Genomic DNA, 16,662 nt, shown 5'->3' on the forward strand with positions numbered 1-16,662 from the left:
GAATTTTTAGCATGCATAAACACACACACAATGAAAAAACTTTTTTTACTCTGAGAAACTATCTTGTTGAAACTGATTTTTCGTGTGGCAAAACCCACAAGTAATATAGATATATTTCAATATCCCAGTGTTTGTCAAATGGGGGAGTTTCAAGAAAATTAATAAATAGTTTTATATGTAAGATTTCATGTGGAAATATATATAATCTATTCCATTCTATGTGTTATATGTTTTTTATGTGTACACACAACATCCTATTACATTTGTATAGATACATTCTATTATATATTAAGCTATAATATCTCACAGGATACATACATTATATAGTATATATTATACCTAAAACACATATAATATTAAGTGCAATATTTTCAATTATTCTAAGATGTTAAACTTGTATTCATAGAAATTTAAGTGATATAAAGTAGACTATATATACACACATAATAAAGATTGAATGGATATTTATGTAACAGAGTGCTCAGGGTAGTTTTCCTACAGTGAAAGTGAGTTTTCCTGTTGCTTCAGAGTATTAGAAATTAAAATGTGTAGGACTTGCATAGAGATTTATCAGTCGTAAAATTGATTTTGTGAACTTCAGCTCATTTTCCACCTCGAGAGACTATAAACTGAGATCAGAGTACTGATGGAAAAGACAGAGAGGTCTGTGTAGTGAGAGCTGTCAGAGTCCTGCAGTTATCTCCCTTCCTCCTCCTTCCCTTTGCCCAAAGCTCAAAGTGAGGACTGAAAGAAGCTCTTTCTGCCCCTTTCTTGTCTGCCTGCTTCTGTTCCTCTCTGGCCTTAAAAGAACTTCATTATAGGAATGAGATCACTAGATAATTTAACCTAACTCCTAACTTACTCTCCACTGAATGAATCCACATGGTGCCTTGCTAACCTGTTGATTCTTTTCCCAGATTGAAAGAAATAAGAATGAAGAATTAAGTAGTAAGAAAATGACTAGCTCTCTATTCCCAGTAGCCTCATTAGCAATCCTGCAGGCAGATCACGTGGGCAAGATAGCATCTGAAGAAAAATCAACAGGAGTCAGCCAGTCTGCATGCAAGGGAAAATGACACAGAACCCAACTTCCTGCCTGGATGATTCATTGAGACTCCAAAAGCAGTCATAGCCGAGCAGACTCTTCCGAGTTGATCTGGAGCACAAATCCACCTTCTCCCCAGGTTGCTAGAACTCTGAGAAAGCAATCTCCTTTCTCTGAGAAAGCAACCGTTCACCTACCTTGTGAGTATTGACTGGTTGATCAGTGGGCAGCCAAACCTGAGTTCAGTCACAAGAAGACAGGAAGCTGATGGGCTAAGTGTCTGGCTCTCCCTCTCCCATCAGCTAGGTGGACTCACCAAAGTTAAAGAGTGTGGAACTGTCTGCAAAGGGAGCAAACCCGGGGATCTGCCTGAAGTGGTGAATTGATTCAAAAGAGAGACTTCTGCGGTCTCCACTGCATGAAGCCAGGGATAAAAGTTGTATTAAATAACTCACTATACAGACATTGGGCTTCCCAGATGGCTCAAGTGGTAAAGACTCTGCCTGTCAATGCAGGAAACACAGAGACACAGGTCAGTCTCTGAGTTGGGAAGATCCCCTGGACAAGGAAATAAAAACCCACTCCAGTATTCTTGCGGAGAAGGCAATGGCACCCCACTCCAGTACTCTTGCCTGGAAAATCCCATGGATGGAGGAGCCTGGTAGGCTTCAGTCCATAGGGTCGCGAAGAGTCGGACACGACTGAGCAATTTCACTTTCCCTTTTCACTTTCATGCATTGGAGAAGGAAATGGCAACCCACTGCAGTGTTCTTGCCTGGAGAATCCCAGGGATGGGGGAGCCTGGTGGGCTGCCATCTATGGGGTTGCATAGAGTCGGACACGACTGAAGCGACTTAGCAGCAGCAGCAGCCAGTATTCTTGCCTGAAAAATAGCATGGACAGAGGAGCCTGGCAGGTTACAGTTCATTGGGTCACAAAGAGTCAGACATGACTGAGCATGCCAGGGAGTTACAGAAGAAAGGACATACAAAAGATTGCATTTAGACACCAAATCACTGACGGTAACCATAAATTCACCTCTGATATTTATTCTCCCTTCCTTCCTGATCCTCTGAGAGGAGCAGAAAAAGCAGTTAATGAATAGAAGAGGATGCAGAGTAAGAAAGAGGGAATAAACTATTGTGAACTACTTCCCCCACTGCAGAATTATAGCTTAATAAGATGCAAGTTGTGTTCTCAAACATGAGAGTTTGAAATTTTGATATGAAGATAAGACTGGAAATTTTAATATCTAAAAAATGAGGCTACTTGTTAATAACTGGGAATCTGACTGAGATTTCATCCAGGGAGCATGGAAAAATACTACTACACAGATTGTTTAAAGCTTTGTTATTAAAAATATTAAAGCTATTTTGTAATTTTACCCTGCTGCTGCTGCTAAGTCGCTTCAGTAGTGTCCGACTCTGTGCAACCTCATAGATGGCAGCCCACCAGGCTCCCCCATCCCTGGGATTCTCCAGGCAAGAATACTGGAGTGGGTTGCCATTTCCTTCTCCAATTTTTTTGTTTTTTTTTTTTTACCCTACTCGGTCCAAATTGTTCAATATACATTATCAAATGATTTTCATTCCACAAGTCTTCAAATGTTTATTGTTCAAAGAAAAGCTCTACTAATAAACTATAAAGTTATTTTTAGTAATAAAGAGCTTCCTTTTAAAAATTGCTTGTATAATGTTGCTAAATGTTATCATGTCAAAAATACATTTTAATAAAAATACCAGCATAACCAAATATATATCAATTATAGGGACATATAAAGTATAAAATACAAAATAAGGTATAAAATGCAGTGTGTGTGTGTGTGTGTTTGTGTTAACATACACCATATCATACCTGAGTTGACTCTAAGGAAACTTGATTCTCTTTATGAGTGTTCTTTGAAAAATTGTGAAACTAATAAAAATAAACTAAAGATTTTAAAACTACTTAGGATCCTTACTGATGATCTTGTAAATGAATGTTTTTTTCTCTCTTTTCCTTAATAGGTGATGTGCTTACTCACTCAGTCATGTCCAACTCTTTGCGACCCCATGGACTGTAGCCCTCTCCAGGCTCTTCTGTCTATGGGAATTCTCCAGGCAAGAATACTGAATGGGTAGTCTTTCCCTTCTCCAGGGGATCATCCAAACCCAGGGATCGGACCCCAGGTCTCCCATGTTGCAGGCAGATTCTTTACTGTCTGAGCCACCACAAAACAAATTTGCTTTACTATATAAATCAATATCAAGAAAAACAAAAACAAAAAATGTTATTTGTACTTTACCAATTTTTTAGTCCAATTTAGATCTGTAACAGGGAATAAGTGTGCTATGTTTGCATCTCAGGAAAAATGTATTTGATTCTTTGAATGTTTTTCACTTTATGCTCATTATACTCAGATAATGCCCACTTGTTTACAAAATTTTAAATTAAATAGTTAAGATAGTATTACTTCTCTTTTTTTATGTGATTCTCTGATTCAACACAATAAAAAAAGCAAATAGTGGTAAAGAAGCTAAATAGATGGAGGAAAAATAACACATAACCCTCTGTGAAAAACCACAAAACTCCCAAACATAAATAATATTTAATGCTTATTTTTTAAATAAATACACAGAAAAGCAAGTCAATAAAATTAGACAAAGAATAGCATGTTTTAAAATGTAACTCACGTTTCCTATAGAAAACAGAGTCAATAAAGATACTTAATATTTTTAGCAATCCAAATTAAATTATAGGCAATAGTCACATACTTTTTCTTCAGCAGACTTAAGAACAAAATCGCTAGAGTTGCTGACATGCAACAAAATTGTCTGCTTTTATCTATATTATTTTTTTAAATATTTTATAAGTACTAGAAAAAAAGAATGATTTAGAGTTATGAACTGCTTGCCAGCCAGCGTGCAATAAAAAGCCATTACTTTAGTACTGATAGCTCCTGGCCTGCTGTGGCAGTACAATTGATAAAACTTTTAATGGTGTTGAACAGGGCTAGGGTATTGTCAGAAGACAACGCTTAGGAAGCTACAGTATCTCAGACTTTTGAGATGTTGAGAATGTTGAGAATGAGAACCATAGAAAAGAATAACTGAGTCATGTTTCTATACAGAAATAATTAACACGAAGTTGAAATTCAACTATAATTAAAAATAAATTTTCAAAAAGAATAACTGTTTGGGGGGGATATAAATACAATGGATAAAGGAAATAATTTTTTAGGAAAACTCATCATCAGCTTAAATTGATATAACCAAAGAACTCCATGGTAGCATATAAGGAAAACCTATTCTTCTATAGTTGGAAGACAGAAAAAGGTAAAAATTGGATTTAATATTTTATTATAAGGGTACCATAGCTCCAAATAATCTTGCATATACAACCCCAGCAAGTACTCTATTGAACTCTGAAACTCAGGGTAGAGACTTTAAAACCTGGTACATTAAGTCCAATCATAATTGCCATCTTTACTGTGAGAAAATATAGTGAATACAATAAAAAACTGAGTTTGGGGGCTTCCCTCGTGGCTCAGTGGTGAAGAGTCCACCTGCCAATGCAGGGAACACAGGTTCAGTCCCTGATCCAGGGGCATCCCACATGCTGTGGGGCAACTAAGCCTGTGCACCACCACTACTGAGCCTGTGCTCCAGAGCCTGGGGTCCGCGACTACCGAGCCCTCGTGCTGCAACTACTGAAGCCCACATGCCCTAGAGCCCCGTGCTTCTCAACAAGAAAAACCACTGCAATGAGAAGCCCATACTCTGCTACCGGAGAGTGGCCTCTGCTCTCTAAAACTAGAGGCAAAGCCCATGCATGCAGCAACGAAGACTCAGAATGGGAAAAAAAATAAAATAAAAAATAAAAAAACTGAGCTTGGTCCAGGTCTGGTTCACAGTAGCTCCACTGGATTCATACAACCACCACATGACAACTTCCATGGACTTTAAATACGTAATTTGAATGGATACTTGATATTGATCCCATATTGATTTCTTGGTCTTTTTGGTAAAAGCTATCAGTAAGGAAGATCAAGTAGAAATCTGAAATTCCCTCTCCCTACTATCCTCCACCTTAGCCAAGATAGTAAATCAAAACAATATCATAGACATCAGCAAGATGGAAGGCTGGGAATTCCCACCCAGTCCTCATCCCCCCACAAAAGTAACAATTTAACAGCAATCCACAAATAAAAACCTAAAAATATTTAGTACAAGACAAGGAGGCTCACTCTTTCCACTTCTCTTAAACATAGTACTATCATCCTAGGCAGAGAAATGGTGCAAAGAGAAAGAGAAGGAGAAGAAAAAAAAAAAAGGAGAGAAAGAAAGAAAAGATATCCAAATCAGAAGAAAGAAATAAAATAACTTGCTTGTATATGACATGATGTTATATGTACAAAACCTGAAAAACTTCACCAAAAATTATTATAAATAATAAATAAATCCGGTAAATTTGCAGAATACAAAAGTAATATACAAAATCAGTGTCTTTTCTATACATAATAGCAAATTATAGAAAAAAATTGAGAAAGCATTTACAAAAATTATAAAATACTTAGGAATAAACTTAAAGATATGTACTAAAAATTATAAAACAGTAATGGCATTAAAGAAACCACAGATAAATGGAGACATTTTTTGTTCACAAATAGGAAAAATTAACATAGTTAAAATGTGCATATTATCAACTCCAATTCAATAGCATATTAATAGAATTGTACACTATGACCAAGTGGAATTTATCCCTGGGAGGCAAAGAATAGATCAATATATGCAATCAATAAATGTGATGCACTACATTCTCAGAATGAAAGATAAAGATCATATGATCATCCAATCTATACAGAAAAAAATCTGACAAAATATACCAGTCTTTCATTTCAACAAATTGAGTATAGAAGGAACATGCCTCATCATAATAAAGGCTATTACGACAAAGCCATGGCTACCATCCTACTCAATGGTGAAAGATTGAAAGCTTTGTTTCTGAGATTAGGAAAAAGATATCACTCTCATCACTATTATTCCACATGATACTGAAATCTTAGACCAATTAGTTAAAACGAAGAAATAAAAGGCATCCAAATCATTAAGGACACGGTAAATTGTTTTATTATTTGTAGGTGAAATTATCTTATATGCAGAAAAATCAAAAAAAGCTGTTGGAACTAATCAAAAAATTCAATAAAGCCTCAGGATATAAAATTAATATACACAAATCAGTGGCATTTCTATATACTAATAGAACACCTGAAAAAGAAATAAACTATCCCACTCACAATAATATCAAAAACATAAAATAATTAAAAATTTATATAGCCAAGGAACTGAAATATCTGTACAATGAAAACTGCAGAATGTTTATGATGAAAATTGAAGGTACAAAGGGAAAGATATCCCATGTTCATGGACTGGAGCAAATTAATACTATGAATATGTCTATACTATACAAAGTCATATATAGATTCAATGTAATCCCTATCAAAACTCCAGCAGTATTTTTCACAGAAATAAAGAAATCCTAAAATTTGTATGGGACCACAAAAGACTGAATTGCCAAAGCAATACTGAGACAAAAGAACAAAGGTAGAGGTATTACAGGATCTAATTTTAAGCTCTACTACAAGGATATAGTAATTAAAACAACATGGCATTAGCATAAAAATAGAGACATACCAATGGAGCAGAAAAGAGAGCTCAGAAATAAATGCCACCATATACAGTCAACATATATTTCACAAAGGGTTCAGGAAAATTCAACAGGGAAAGAATAGTCTCTTCAATAGATAGTGCTTGGAAAATCAGATAGCCATATACTGAAACTGAATTCTTATCTTACAGCACACTACAAAAATTACCTTGAAATGGATTAAAGACACAAGATCTGCTATTGCAAAACTCCTAGAAAAATACACAGGAAAGAAGCTCCTTGAAACTGGTCTTGGTAATGATTTTTTTGACACAATACCAAAAGTACAAAAGGTAAAAATCAACCATCAGAATTACATTAAGCTTAAAAGCTTATTTACAGCAAAATAAATATAAACAAATGAAAAGGCAGCCGATATAACAGGAGAAAATTTTTCAACCATATATCAGATAAGGGGTTACTATCCAAAATATATAAGGAACTCACACAATTCAATAGCAGAGAAACAAATAACACAATTCTTTAAATGCAAAAACAACCTACATAGATATTTCTCAAAATAATACATTAAAACGAGCAAGTGCTTGAAAAGGTGTTCAACATCACTAACCATCAAGGAAATGAAATCAAAACCATAATAAGATATCACCTCACATCTGTTAGAATGGCTGTTATCAAAAAGAATAGGTAAATGTGCAAAATGTGGTAAAAATTGAATCCTTGTGTACTGTTGGTGGACATGTAAATTGGTAGAGCATTTAAGAAACAGTATGGAGCTTCCCTGGAGAAGGAAATGGCAACCTGCTCCAGTATTCTTGCCTGGAGAATCCCACGGACAGAGGAGCCTGGCAGGCCGTGGTCCATAGGGTCGCAGAGAGTCAGACATGACTGAAGTGACTAAACATGCACACATGCATGGATCTTCCCTCAAAAAATTAAAACAGAACTACAATACAATCCAGGAACCTCATTTCTGTGCTGTCATCTAAAGAAAGGAAAACAGGATATTGAAGAGACAGCTGCATTTCCTTGTTTATTGAATCATTATTCACAATAGCTAAAACATGGAGACAACCTAAGTGTTTATCCATGGTGAACAGAGCTCAAAAATACGATATATACACAAACAATAGGATTTTATTAAGTGTGAAAAGGAAGGAAATTCTGACAATTTTGACAATACAAATGAACCTGAAAGACATTATGCTAAGTAAAAGCGATCAAATTGCCAACATCTGCTGGATCATGAAAAAAGCAAGAGAGGTCCAGAAAAACATCAATTTCTGCTTTATTGACTATGCAAAGCCTTTGACTGTGTGGATCACAATAAACTGTGGGAAATTCTGAAAGAGATGGGAATACCAGAACACCTGACCTGCCTCTTGAGAAATCTGTATGCAGGTCAGGAAGCAACAGCTAGAACTGGACATGGAACAACAGACTGGTTCCAAATAGGAAAAGGAGTACGTCAAGGCTGTATATTGTCACCCTGCTTATTTAATTTATATGCAGAGTACATCATGAGAAACACTGGGCTGGAAGAAGCACAAGCGGGAATCAAGATTGCCAGGACAAATATCAATAACCTCAGATACGCAGATGACACCACCATTATGGCAGAAAGGGAAGAGGAACTAAAAAGGCTCTTGATGAAAGTGAAAGAGGAGAGTGAAAAAGTTGGCTTAAAGCTCAACATTCAGAAAACTAAGATCATGGCATCTGGTCCCATCACTTCATGCTAAATAGGTGGGGAAACAATGGAAACAGTGTCAGACTTTATTTTTCTGGGCTCCAAAATCACTGCAGATGGTGACTGCAGCCATGAAATTAAAAGACGCTTACTCCTTGGAAGAAAAGTTATGATAAACCTAGATAGCATATTCAAAATCAGAGACATTACTTTGCCAACAAAGGTCTGTCTAGTCAAGGCTATGGTTTTTCCAGTGGTTATGTATGGATGTGAGAATTGGACTGTGAAGAAAGCTGAGCACCGAAGAATTGATCCTTTTGAACTGTGGTGTTGGAGATAACTCTTGACAGTCCCTTGGACTGCAAGGAGATCCAACCAGTCTATCCTAAAGGAGAAAAGTCCTGGGTGTTCATTGGAAGGACTGATGCTAAAGCTGAAACTCCAGTACTTTTTCCAACTCATGCGAAGAGTTGACTCATTGGAAAAGACTCTGATGCTCGGAGGGATTAGGGGCAGGAGGAGAAGGGGATGACAGAGGATGAGATGGCTGGATGGCATCACCGACTCGATGCACATGAGTTTGTGTGAACTCCAGAAGTTGGTGATGGACAGGGAGGCCTGGCGTGCTGCAATTCATGGGGTCACAAAGAGTCAGACACGACTGAGCAACTGAACTGAACTGAACTGAACTGAATATAATCAACAATATGAATCTGCCTGCCAATGCAGGAGACGCAGGAGATGCAGGTTAGATTCCTGTCAGGAACATCCCCTGGAGTAGGAAATGGCAACCCACTCCAGTATTCTTGCTGGGAAAACTCCATGGTCAAAGGAGCTGTTTCGGCTGCAATCAATAGAGTCACAACCAATAAAAGATAACTGAGCAACTGAGCACACACACACACACACACAATAGTGTATACTTGAACTTTGCTAGGAGGATAGATATTGTGTTCTCATTACAAGTACACAACAATCTAACTATATAAGATGATGAATATGTTAATTAGCTTGACTGTGCTGATCACTTCACAACGTATATACATATATCAAAACATCAAGATACATACCTTAAACATATACAAATTTTCTTGTCAGATTATACATCAGCAAAGCTGAAACAAAAACACTACTACATTCCTGGAAGAATGACACCTATTACTGCTGCACTCAAAGACCTAATTCAGGATTCAGAGTTGGTAGTCCCATCTTATTTCATTAAATTCTTGAGTTTTGTCCTCAACAAGCAAACAACCAGATCCTAGAAGATTGGAGTGGATTACACTTTCATGCACTGGAGAAGGAAATGGCAACCCACTCCAGTGTTCTTGCCTGGAGAATCCCAGGGACGGGGGACCCTGGTGGGCTGCCATCTATGGGGTCGCACAGAGTCGGACACGATTGAAGCGACTTAGCAGCAGCAGCAGCAGCACTATAAAGTTAACAAAGAAATGGCCCTAATTATAGCTGCTCTGCAAAATGTGATATTCTTTTTTTCTAAAACAGATTGAAAAAGTATTGGGTCTGCACAGAAGAACTGTACAAAAAAAGGTCTTAATGATCGGGTAACCACGATGGTGTGGTCACTCACCAAGAGCCAGACATCTTAGAGTGTGAAGTCTAGTGGACCTTAGGAAGCATGACTACTAAAAAAGCCAGTGGGGGTGATGGAATTCTAGCTGAGCTATTTCTAATCCTAAAAGAATATGCTGTTAAAATGCTTCACTTAATACACCATGAAATTTGGAAAACTCAGCAGTGACCACAGAAGTGGAAAGGGTCAGCTTTCGTGTACATCCCAATGAAGGAAAATGCCAAAGAATGTTCAAATTACCACACAATTATGCTCATTTCACAAACTAGCAAGGTAATGCTCAAAAGCCTTTAAGTTAGGCTTCAACACTACATGAACAGAGAACATCCAGATGTACAAGCTGGTATTGGAAAAGGAAGAGGAACCAGAAATCAAATTGACAATATCAAATGGATCATTGAAAAAGCAGGGGATTTCCAGGAAAACATTTACCTCTGCTTTGTTGACTACACTAAAGGCTTTGACTGTGGATCACAAGAAACTCCATGAAATTCTTAAAGAGATGGTAATACCAGATCACCTAACCTGTCTCCTGAGAAATCTGTATGCAAGTCAAGAAGCAACAGTTAGAACTGGACATGGAAAAATGGACTGGTTCAAAATTGGGAAGGAGTATGTCAGGGCTGTATATTATCGTTCTACTTATTTAACTTAGTAGAGTACATCATGTGAAATGCTAAATCACAAGTTAGAATCAAGATTCTAATCCAAAATCACTGCAGATGGTGACTGCAGCCATGAAATTAAAAGACGCTTACTTCTTGGAAGAAAAGCTATGACTAACCATGTTAAAAAGCAGAGATATTATCCTGCCAACAAAGGTCCATCTAGAAAAAGCTATGATTTTTCCTGTAGTCATGTCTGGATGTAAGAGTTGGACCATAAAGAAAGCTGAGTGCCAAAGAATTGATGCCTTTGAACTGTGGTGTTGGAGAAGACTCTTGAGAGTCCCTTGAACAGCAAGGAGATCCAACCAGTCCATCCCAAAGGAAATCAGTCCTGAATACTCATTGGAAGGATTGATGCTGAGGCTGAAACTCCAATACTTTGTTCATCTGATGCGAAGAACTGACTCATTGGAAAAGACCCTGATGCTGGGAAAGATTGAAAGGCAGGAGGTGAAGGGTTCGATAGAGGATGAGATGGTTGGATGGCATCACTGACTCAATGGACATGAGTTTGAGGAAGCTCCAGGAATTGGTCATGGACAGGGAATCCTGGTGTGCTGCAGTCCATGGGGTCACAAAGAGTCAGATACAACTGAGCGACTGAACTGAACTGAACTGAGAATGAAGATTGCTAGGAGAAATGTCAATAACCTCAGATAAGCAAATGATGCCACTCTAACAGCAGAAAGTGAAGAGAAACTAAAGAGCCTCTTGATAAAGATGAAAGAGAAGAGTGAAGAAACTGGCTTAAAGAAGAGAGTGAAAAGTCTGGCTTAAAACTCAACATTAAAAAAAAAAAAAAAATGAAGATCATGGCATCTGGTCCCATCGCTTCATGGCAAATAGATGAGGAAAAAATGGAAACAGTGACAGATTTTATTTTGGGGGGTTCCAAAGTCTTTGCAGATGGTGACTGCAGCCATGAAATTAAAACACACTTGTTCCTTGGAAGAAAAGTTATGATAAACCTAGACAGCATATTAAAAAACAGAATAGGAAAAGCAAATAGGAAAAGGAGTATGTCAAGGCTGTATATTATCACCCTGCTTATTTAACTTATATGCAGAGTACATCATGACGAATGCTGGGCTGGAAGAAGCACAAGCTGGAATCAAGATTGCCGGGAGAAATATCAATATCCTCAGCTATGCAGATGACACCACCCTTATGGCAGAAAGTGAAGAGGACCTAAAAAGCCTCTTGAAGAAAGTGAAAGTGGAGAGTGAAAAAGTTGGCTTAAAGCTCAACATTCAGAAAACTAAGATCATGGCATCTGGTCCCATCACTTCATGGGAACTAGATGGGGAAACAGTGGAAACAGTGTCAGACTTTATTTTTCTGGGCTCCAAAATCACTGCAGATGGTGACTGCAGCCATGAAATTAAAAGACGCTTACTCCTTGGAAGGAAAGTTATGACCAACCTAGATAGCATATTGAAAAGCAGAGACATTACTTTGCCAACAAAGGTCCATCTAGTCAAGGCTATGGTTTTTCCTGTGGTCATATATGGATGTGAGAGTTGGACTGTGAAGAAGGCTGAGCGCCAAAGAATTGATGCTTTTGAACTGTGGTGTTGGAGAAGACTCTTGAGAGTCCCTTGGACTGCAAGGAGATCCAACCAGTCCATTCTGAAGGAGATCAGCCCTGGGATTTCTTTGGAAGGAATGATGCTAAAGCTGAAACTCCAGTACTTTGGCCACCTCATGCGAAGAGTTGACTCATTGGAAAAGACCCTGATGCTGGGAGGGATTGGGGGCAGGAGGAGAAGGGGACGCCAGAGGATGAGATGGCTGGATGGCATCACTGACTAGATGGACATGAGTCTGAGTGAAATGCAGGAGTTGGTGATGGACAGGGAGGCCTGGCGTGCTGCAATTCATGGGGTCGCAAAGAATCGGACATGACTGAGCAACTGAACTGAACTGAACTGAAGGAGATCAAACAAGTCAGTTCTAAAGAAAATCAACCCTGGATGGTCATTGGAAGGACTGATACTGCAGCTGAAGCTCCAATACTTTGGGACCTGGTGCAGAGAGCTGACTCATTTGAAAAGACCCTGATGCTGGGAAAGATTGAAGGCAGGGGGAGAAGGGGGTGACAGAGAATGAGATGGCTGGGATGGCACCATCAACTCAACGGACATGACTGTGAGCAAACTCTTGGAAATAATGAAGGATAGGGAAACCTGGCATGCTGCAGTTTATGGGGTCGCAATAGTTGGACATGACTGAATGACTGAAAAACAACACAGTAGGTGGCCACTGAGTGGTGAGTTCATTCTTTTCCATTCCAATCAAGATAGAAGGTCAGAAGCATTACTCATTCATCTGTGATCAACAACAATTTATACTTCTATGTTTTTGTCTCATTTTTTCTTTTGGGTTCCAAAGTCATTGAAGCTGGTGCCTGCAGCCATGAAATTAGAAGACACAATGCTTCTTGGAAGGAAAGCTATGGCAAACCTACACAGCATATTAAAAGCAGAAACATCACTTTGCTGACAAAGTTCCATAAGATCAAAGCTATGGTTTTACAGCAGTCATGAACGGATGTGAAAGTTGGATCCTAAAGAAGGCTGAGTGCCAAAGAATTTATTCTTTCGAATTGTGGTGTTGGAGAAGACTCTTGAAAGTCCCTTGGACAGCAAAGGAGATCAAACCAGTTAATCCTAAAGGAAAAAAACCCTGAATATTCATTGGAAGAACTGATTCTGAAGCTTAAGCTCCAATATTCTTCACCACCTGATGTGAAGAGTCGACTCATTGGGAAAGACCTTGATGCTGGGAAAGACTGAAGGCAAAAGGATAAGAAGGCAGCTGAAAATGAAATGGTTGGATAACATCACTGATTCAATGGACGTGAACTTGGGCAAACTCTGGAAGATAGTGAAGGATGGGGAGGCCTGTTGTGATGCAGTCTATGATGTTGCAACAAGTTGGACATGACTTAACGACTGAAAAAAAAAGTTAATATTTTATCCATGTCTGTCTTTATTGTCTTTATCCATGCTTATCCTTCTTGAATCTGAGAATATTCTAGGTCTTCCTGACTTCAATCCATAGTGCTAAATCATTTGATTTTCATTAGTTTCTTTGGCTATTTACTCCCCTGAGCATCTTGATCACCCTACATCCAAAACTGGCTTTTAGAGCTGCAATTCTAGTTGAACTAGTGCTGACCCTCATGTTGGGTATCCAGGTATCCAGAAAGATACTAATCTTTATTTGAGCCAGTTGATAGTCCTCAAACATTGCATATAAACAAAGTGTTTTCTTCAATTGAGACTTTCTGATTGTAATAGAATCAACCCTTTGATTACCGTATCATTGCTCTTGAGATAAATAGCACAAGCACACACTCTTAATTTTATTTAAAAGACCCTTCATGTTCTGTCCTCTGTGTTCCCTTTCTTAAACCACTCCCTCCCTCTTATCTCCTTCTTCACTTAGTGATCCAGTTACAATGGCTTTGTCTCAGTAATCAAATGCACCACTAAACGCCAGTGGGCCGTATGTTGTGGAAGGCATCCCACATTAATTTTTTTAAAACACATCTCCAGTTGTGATGACAGTATAATTTTTATTTTTAAAAGTTATATTAGCTTTAATATTTCAGGTAACACTGGACATATGTAAATATCTGGAAGAGATAAAGTTTATAACAATGATACATCATTGCTTATTGAAGGAGCAAATATTCATTTCTTACCATGGGACCAACTCCAGCCAATAGAGGGTTTCTGAACTCTTCACTGAAATCAAAGCTGTGAAAACTCTGAGGTATGAAAGAGGTTGTAGAGTCATGTTCTTCAATCAGATTTTTATATATTTGTGTTTGAGGTCGAGCTAGGCCTTTCAGTATTATATAAAATCCATCATTTCCAATCACTGAAAGAAAACAAAACCAAACAAGATATACTATAGACCTTATTTCAAAGGTGCTTTGATGTATATGTGTCTGCAATACATATTACAATTGCTTCCCTTTGAGCAGATTTCTTTTTATTTATTCATTGACAGTGACTTTAATATAGCAGTTAGGCATCACAAAAATTTAGACAAATAGCAAAAATAACAAAGATATCTACACTTAGAATACTATTTGCTGACAGCTATTTAGAGTAATCAATCCCCTTATGGAACTGATACCTTCTAGGAAAGAATCGTGGTGACGTATCAAGATTAATAGGTTTAAGACAAAATGAGGAGAAAAGTGCCAGAAAAGCCCTTGAACCTTTTAAAATGTTTCTGTCCCCTTCAAAAATGCCATTCTTTTTGTTTTATATAAGTAGCAGTTTATCACTAATAATTTTCATTTATCTTTGCTGTAGACAGGATGGATGACTCGTAGAACTGAGTAAAGAATATACTATGAAAAGAGAAATGGATCATTACTAGGAAAAAATTTTGTTTTTTTTTTCAGTCTTTCTTCTATTCCATTTTCTAACTCTCCACAATTTGTCATCCAGCCCCACTACCTAAAGTTCAAATAGATGCCTGAAGGTCGGAAGGCTCATTCGCTAGTGAAGGTTTTGAACGAAATACAGATCACTTTTAGTTTTTCTGAAGCCCGTCACTTTGGAGAAGCACATCATGGGAACTGGATGATGTCGCTTCTTTTCTCTGTTATTTACATTACATGGCTCCAAAGGAGTACATTATTCAAGTGTGGTGCTTTGCTTACCATTTGCTTATTAACTTGTAAATAAAACCTTTACAACTTGATTTTAATGGATACCTGCATTTCTTTCTTTTTATGCCGTATGACATGTCACCTGCTTGCCTTCTCTGCTTTTGTCTAAACTGAGTCCTTAATGGAGGGGATCTTTTGTACACCATCTGTACACCAGTTCAGTTCAGTTCAGTCTCTCAGTCATGTTGGACTCTTTGCAACCCCATGAACCGCAGCATGCCAGACCTCCCTGTCCATCACTAACTGCTGGAGTCTACCCAAACCCATGTCCATTGAGTTGGTGATGCCATCCAACCATCTCATCCTCTGTTGTCCCCTTCTCCTCCTGCCCTCAGTCTTTCCCAGCATCTTTTCCAATGAGACAGCTCTTCCCATCAGGTGGCCAAAGTATTGGAGCTTCAGCTTCAACATCAGTCCATCCCATGAACATTCAGGACTAATCTCCTTTAGGGTGGACTGGTTGGATCTCCTTGCAGTCCAAGGGACTCTCAAGAGTCTTCTCCAACAACACAGTTCAAAAGCATCAATTCTTCAGCGCTCAGCTTTCCTTATAGTCCAACTCTCACATCCGTACATGACCACAGGAAAAACCATAGCCTTGACTAGATGGACCTTTGTTAGCAAAGTAATGTCTCTGCTTTTTAATATGCTGTCTAGGTCGGTCATAACTTTTCTTCCAAGGAATACACATCTTTTAATTTCATGGCTGCAATCACCATCTGCAGTGATTTTGGAGCCCAGAAAAATAAAGTCAGCCACCGTTTCCACTGTTTCCCCATCTATTTGTCATGAAATGATAGGACTGGATGCCGTGATCTTAGTTTTCTGAATGTTGAGCTTTAAGCCATCTGTACATGGTGACTATAAAATAGTGCTTTTCTTTAATCTTCATTAAAGCGAACATTGTGTTTCTTTGGATGCCTTAGTTTAAAATAAATACTTCCCAGATAGCGCAATATCATTTCTTATTAAACATCTAATCTATGTGACTAAGGCACTGTAGAAATATTGCTTTAAAAAATACTTATATTTTATTTTTGGCTCTGCTGAATCTTTATTGTGGCCCACAGGTTCAACATTCAGAAAACTAAGATCATGGCATCTGGTCCCATCACTTCATGGCAAATAGAAACAGTGGAAACAGTGGCAGACTTTATTTTTCTGGGCTCCAGAATCACTCCAGATGGTGATTGCAGCCATGAAATTAAAAGACACTTACTCCTTGGAAGAAAATTATAACCAACCTAGACAGCATATTAAAAAGCAGAGACATTACTTTGCCAACAAAGGTCCATCTAGTCAAGGCTATGGTTTTTCCAGTGGTCA

General features: G+C 38.1%; 1 protein-coding gene across 1 annotated transcript in view; it reads right to left on the reverse strand.

Moving 5' to 3' along the window:
- The window catches only part of LOC139186833 (cyclic nucleotide-binding domain-containing protein 1-like), a 358,895-nt gene that overhangs the window by 69,746 nt on the left and 272,487 nt on the right, over positions 1–16,662 (reverse strand). The window contains exon 6 of the mRNA XM_070802178.1: positions 14,353–14,531. Coding sequence (XP_070658279.1) covers positions 14,353–14,531 — 179 coding nt within the window. The remainder of the gene's footprint in view (positions 1–14,352; positions 14,532–16,662) is intronic.

Source organism: Bos indicus, chromosome 14 (genome assembly GCF_029378745.1).
Source record: "Bos indicus isolate NIAB-ARS_2022 breed Sahiwal x Tharparkar chromosome 14, NIAB-ARS_B.indTharparkar_mat_pri_1.0, whole genome shotgun sequence".
Classification (NCBI taxonomy): Eukaryota; Metazoa; Chordata; class Mammalia; order Artiodactyla; family Bovidae; genus Bos; species Bos indicus.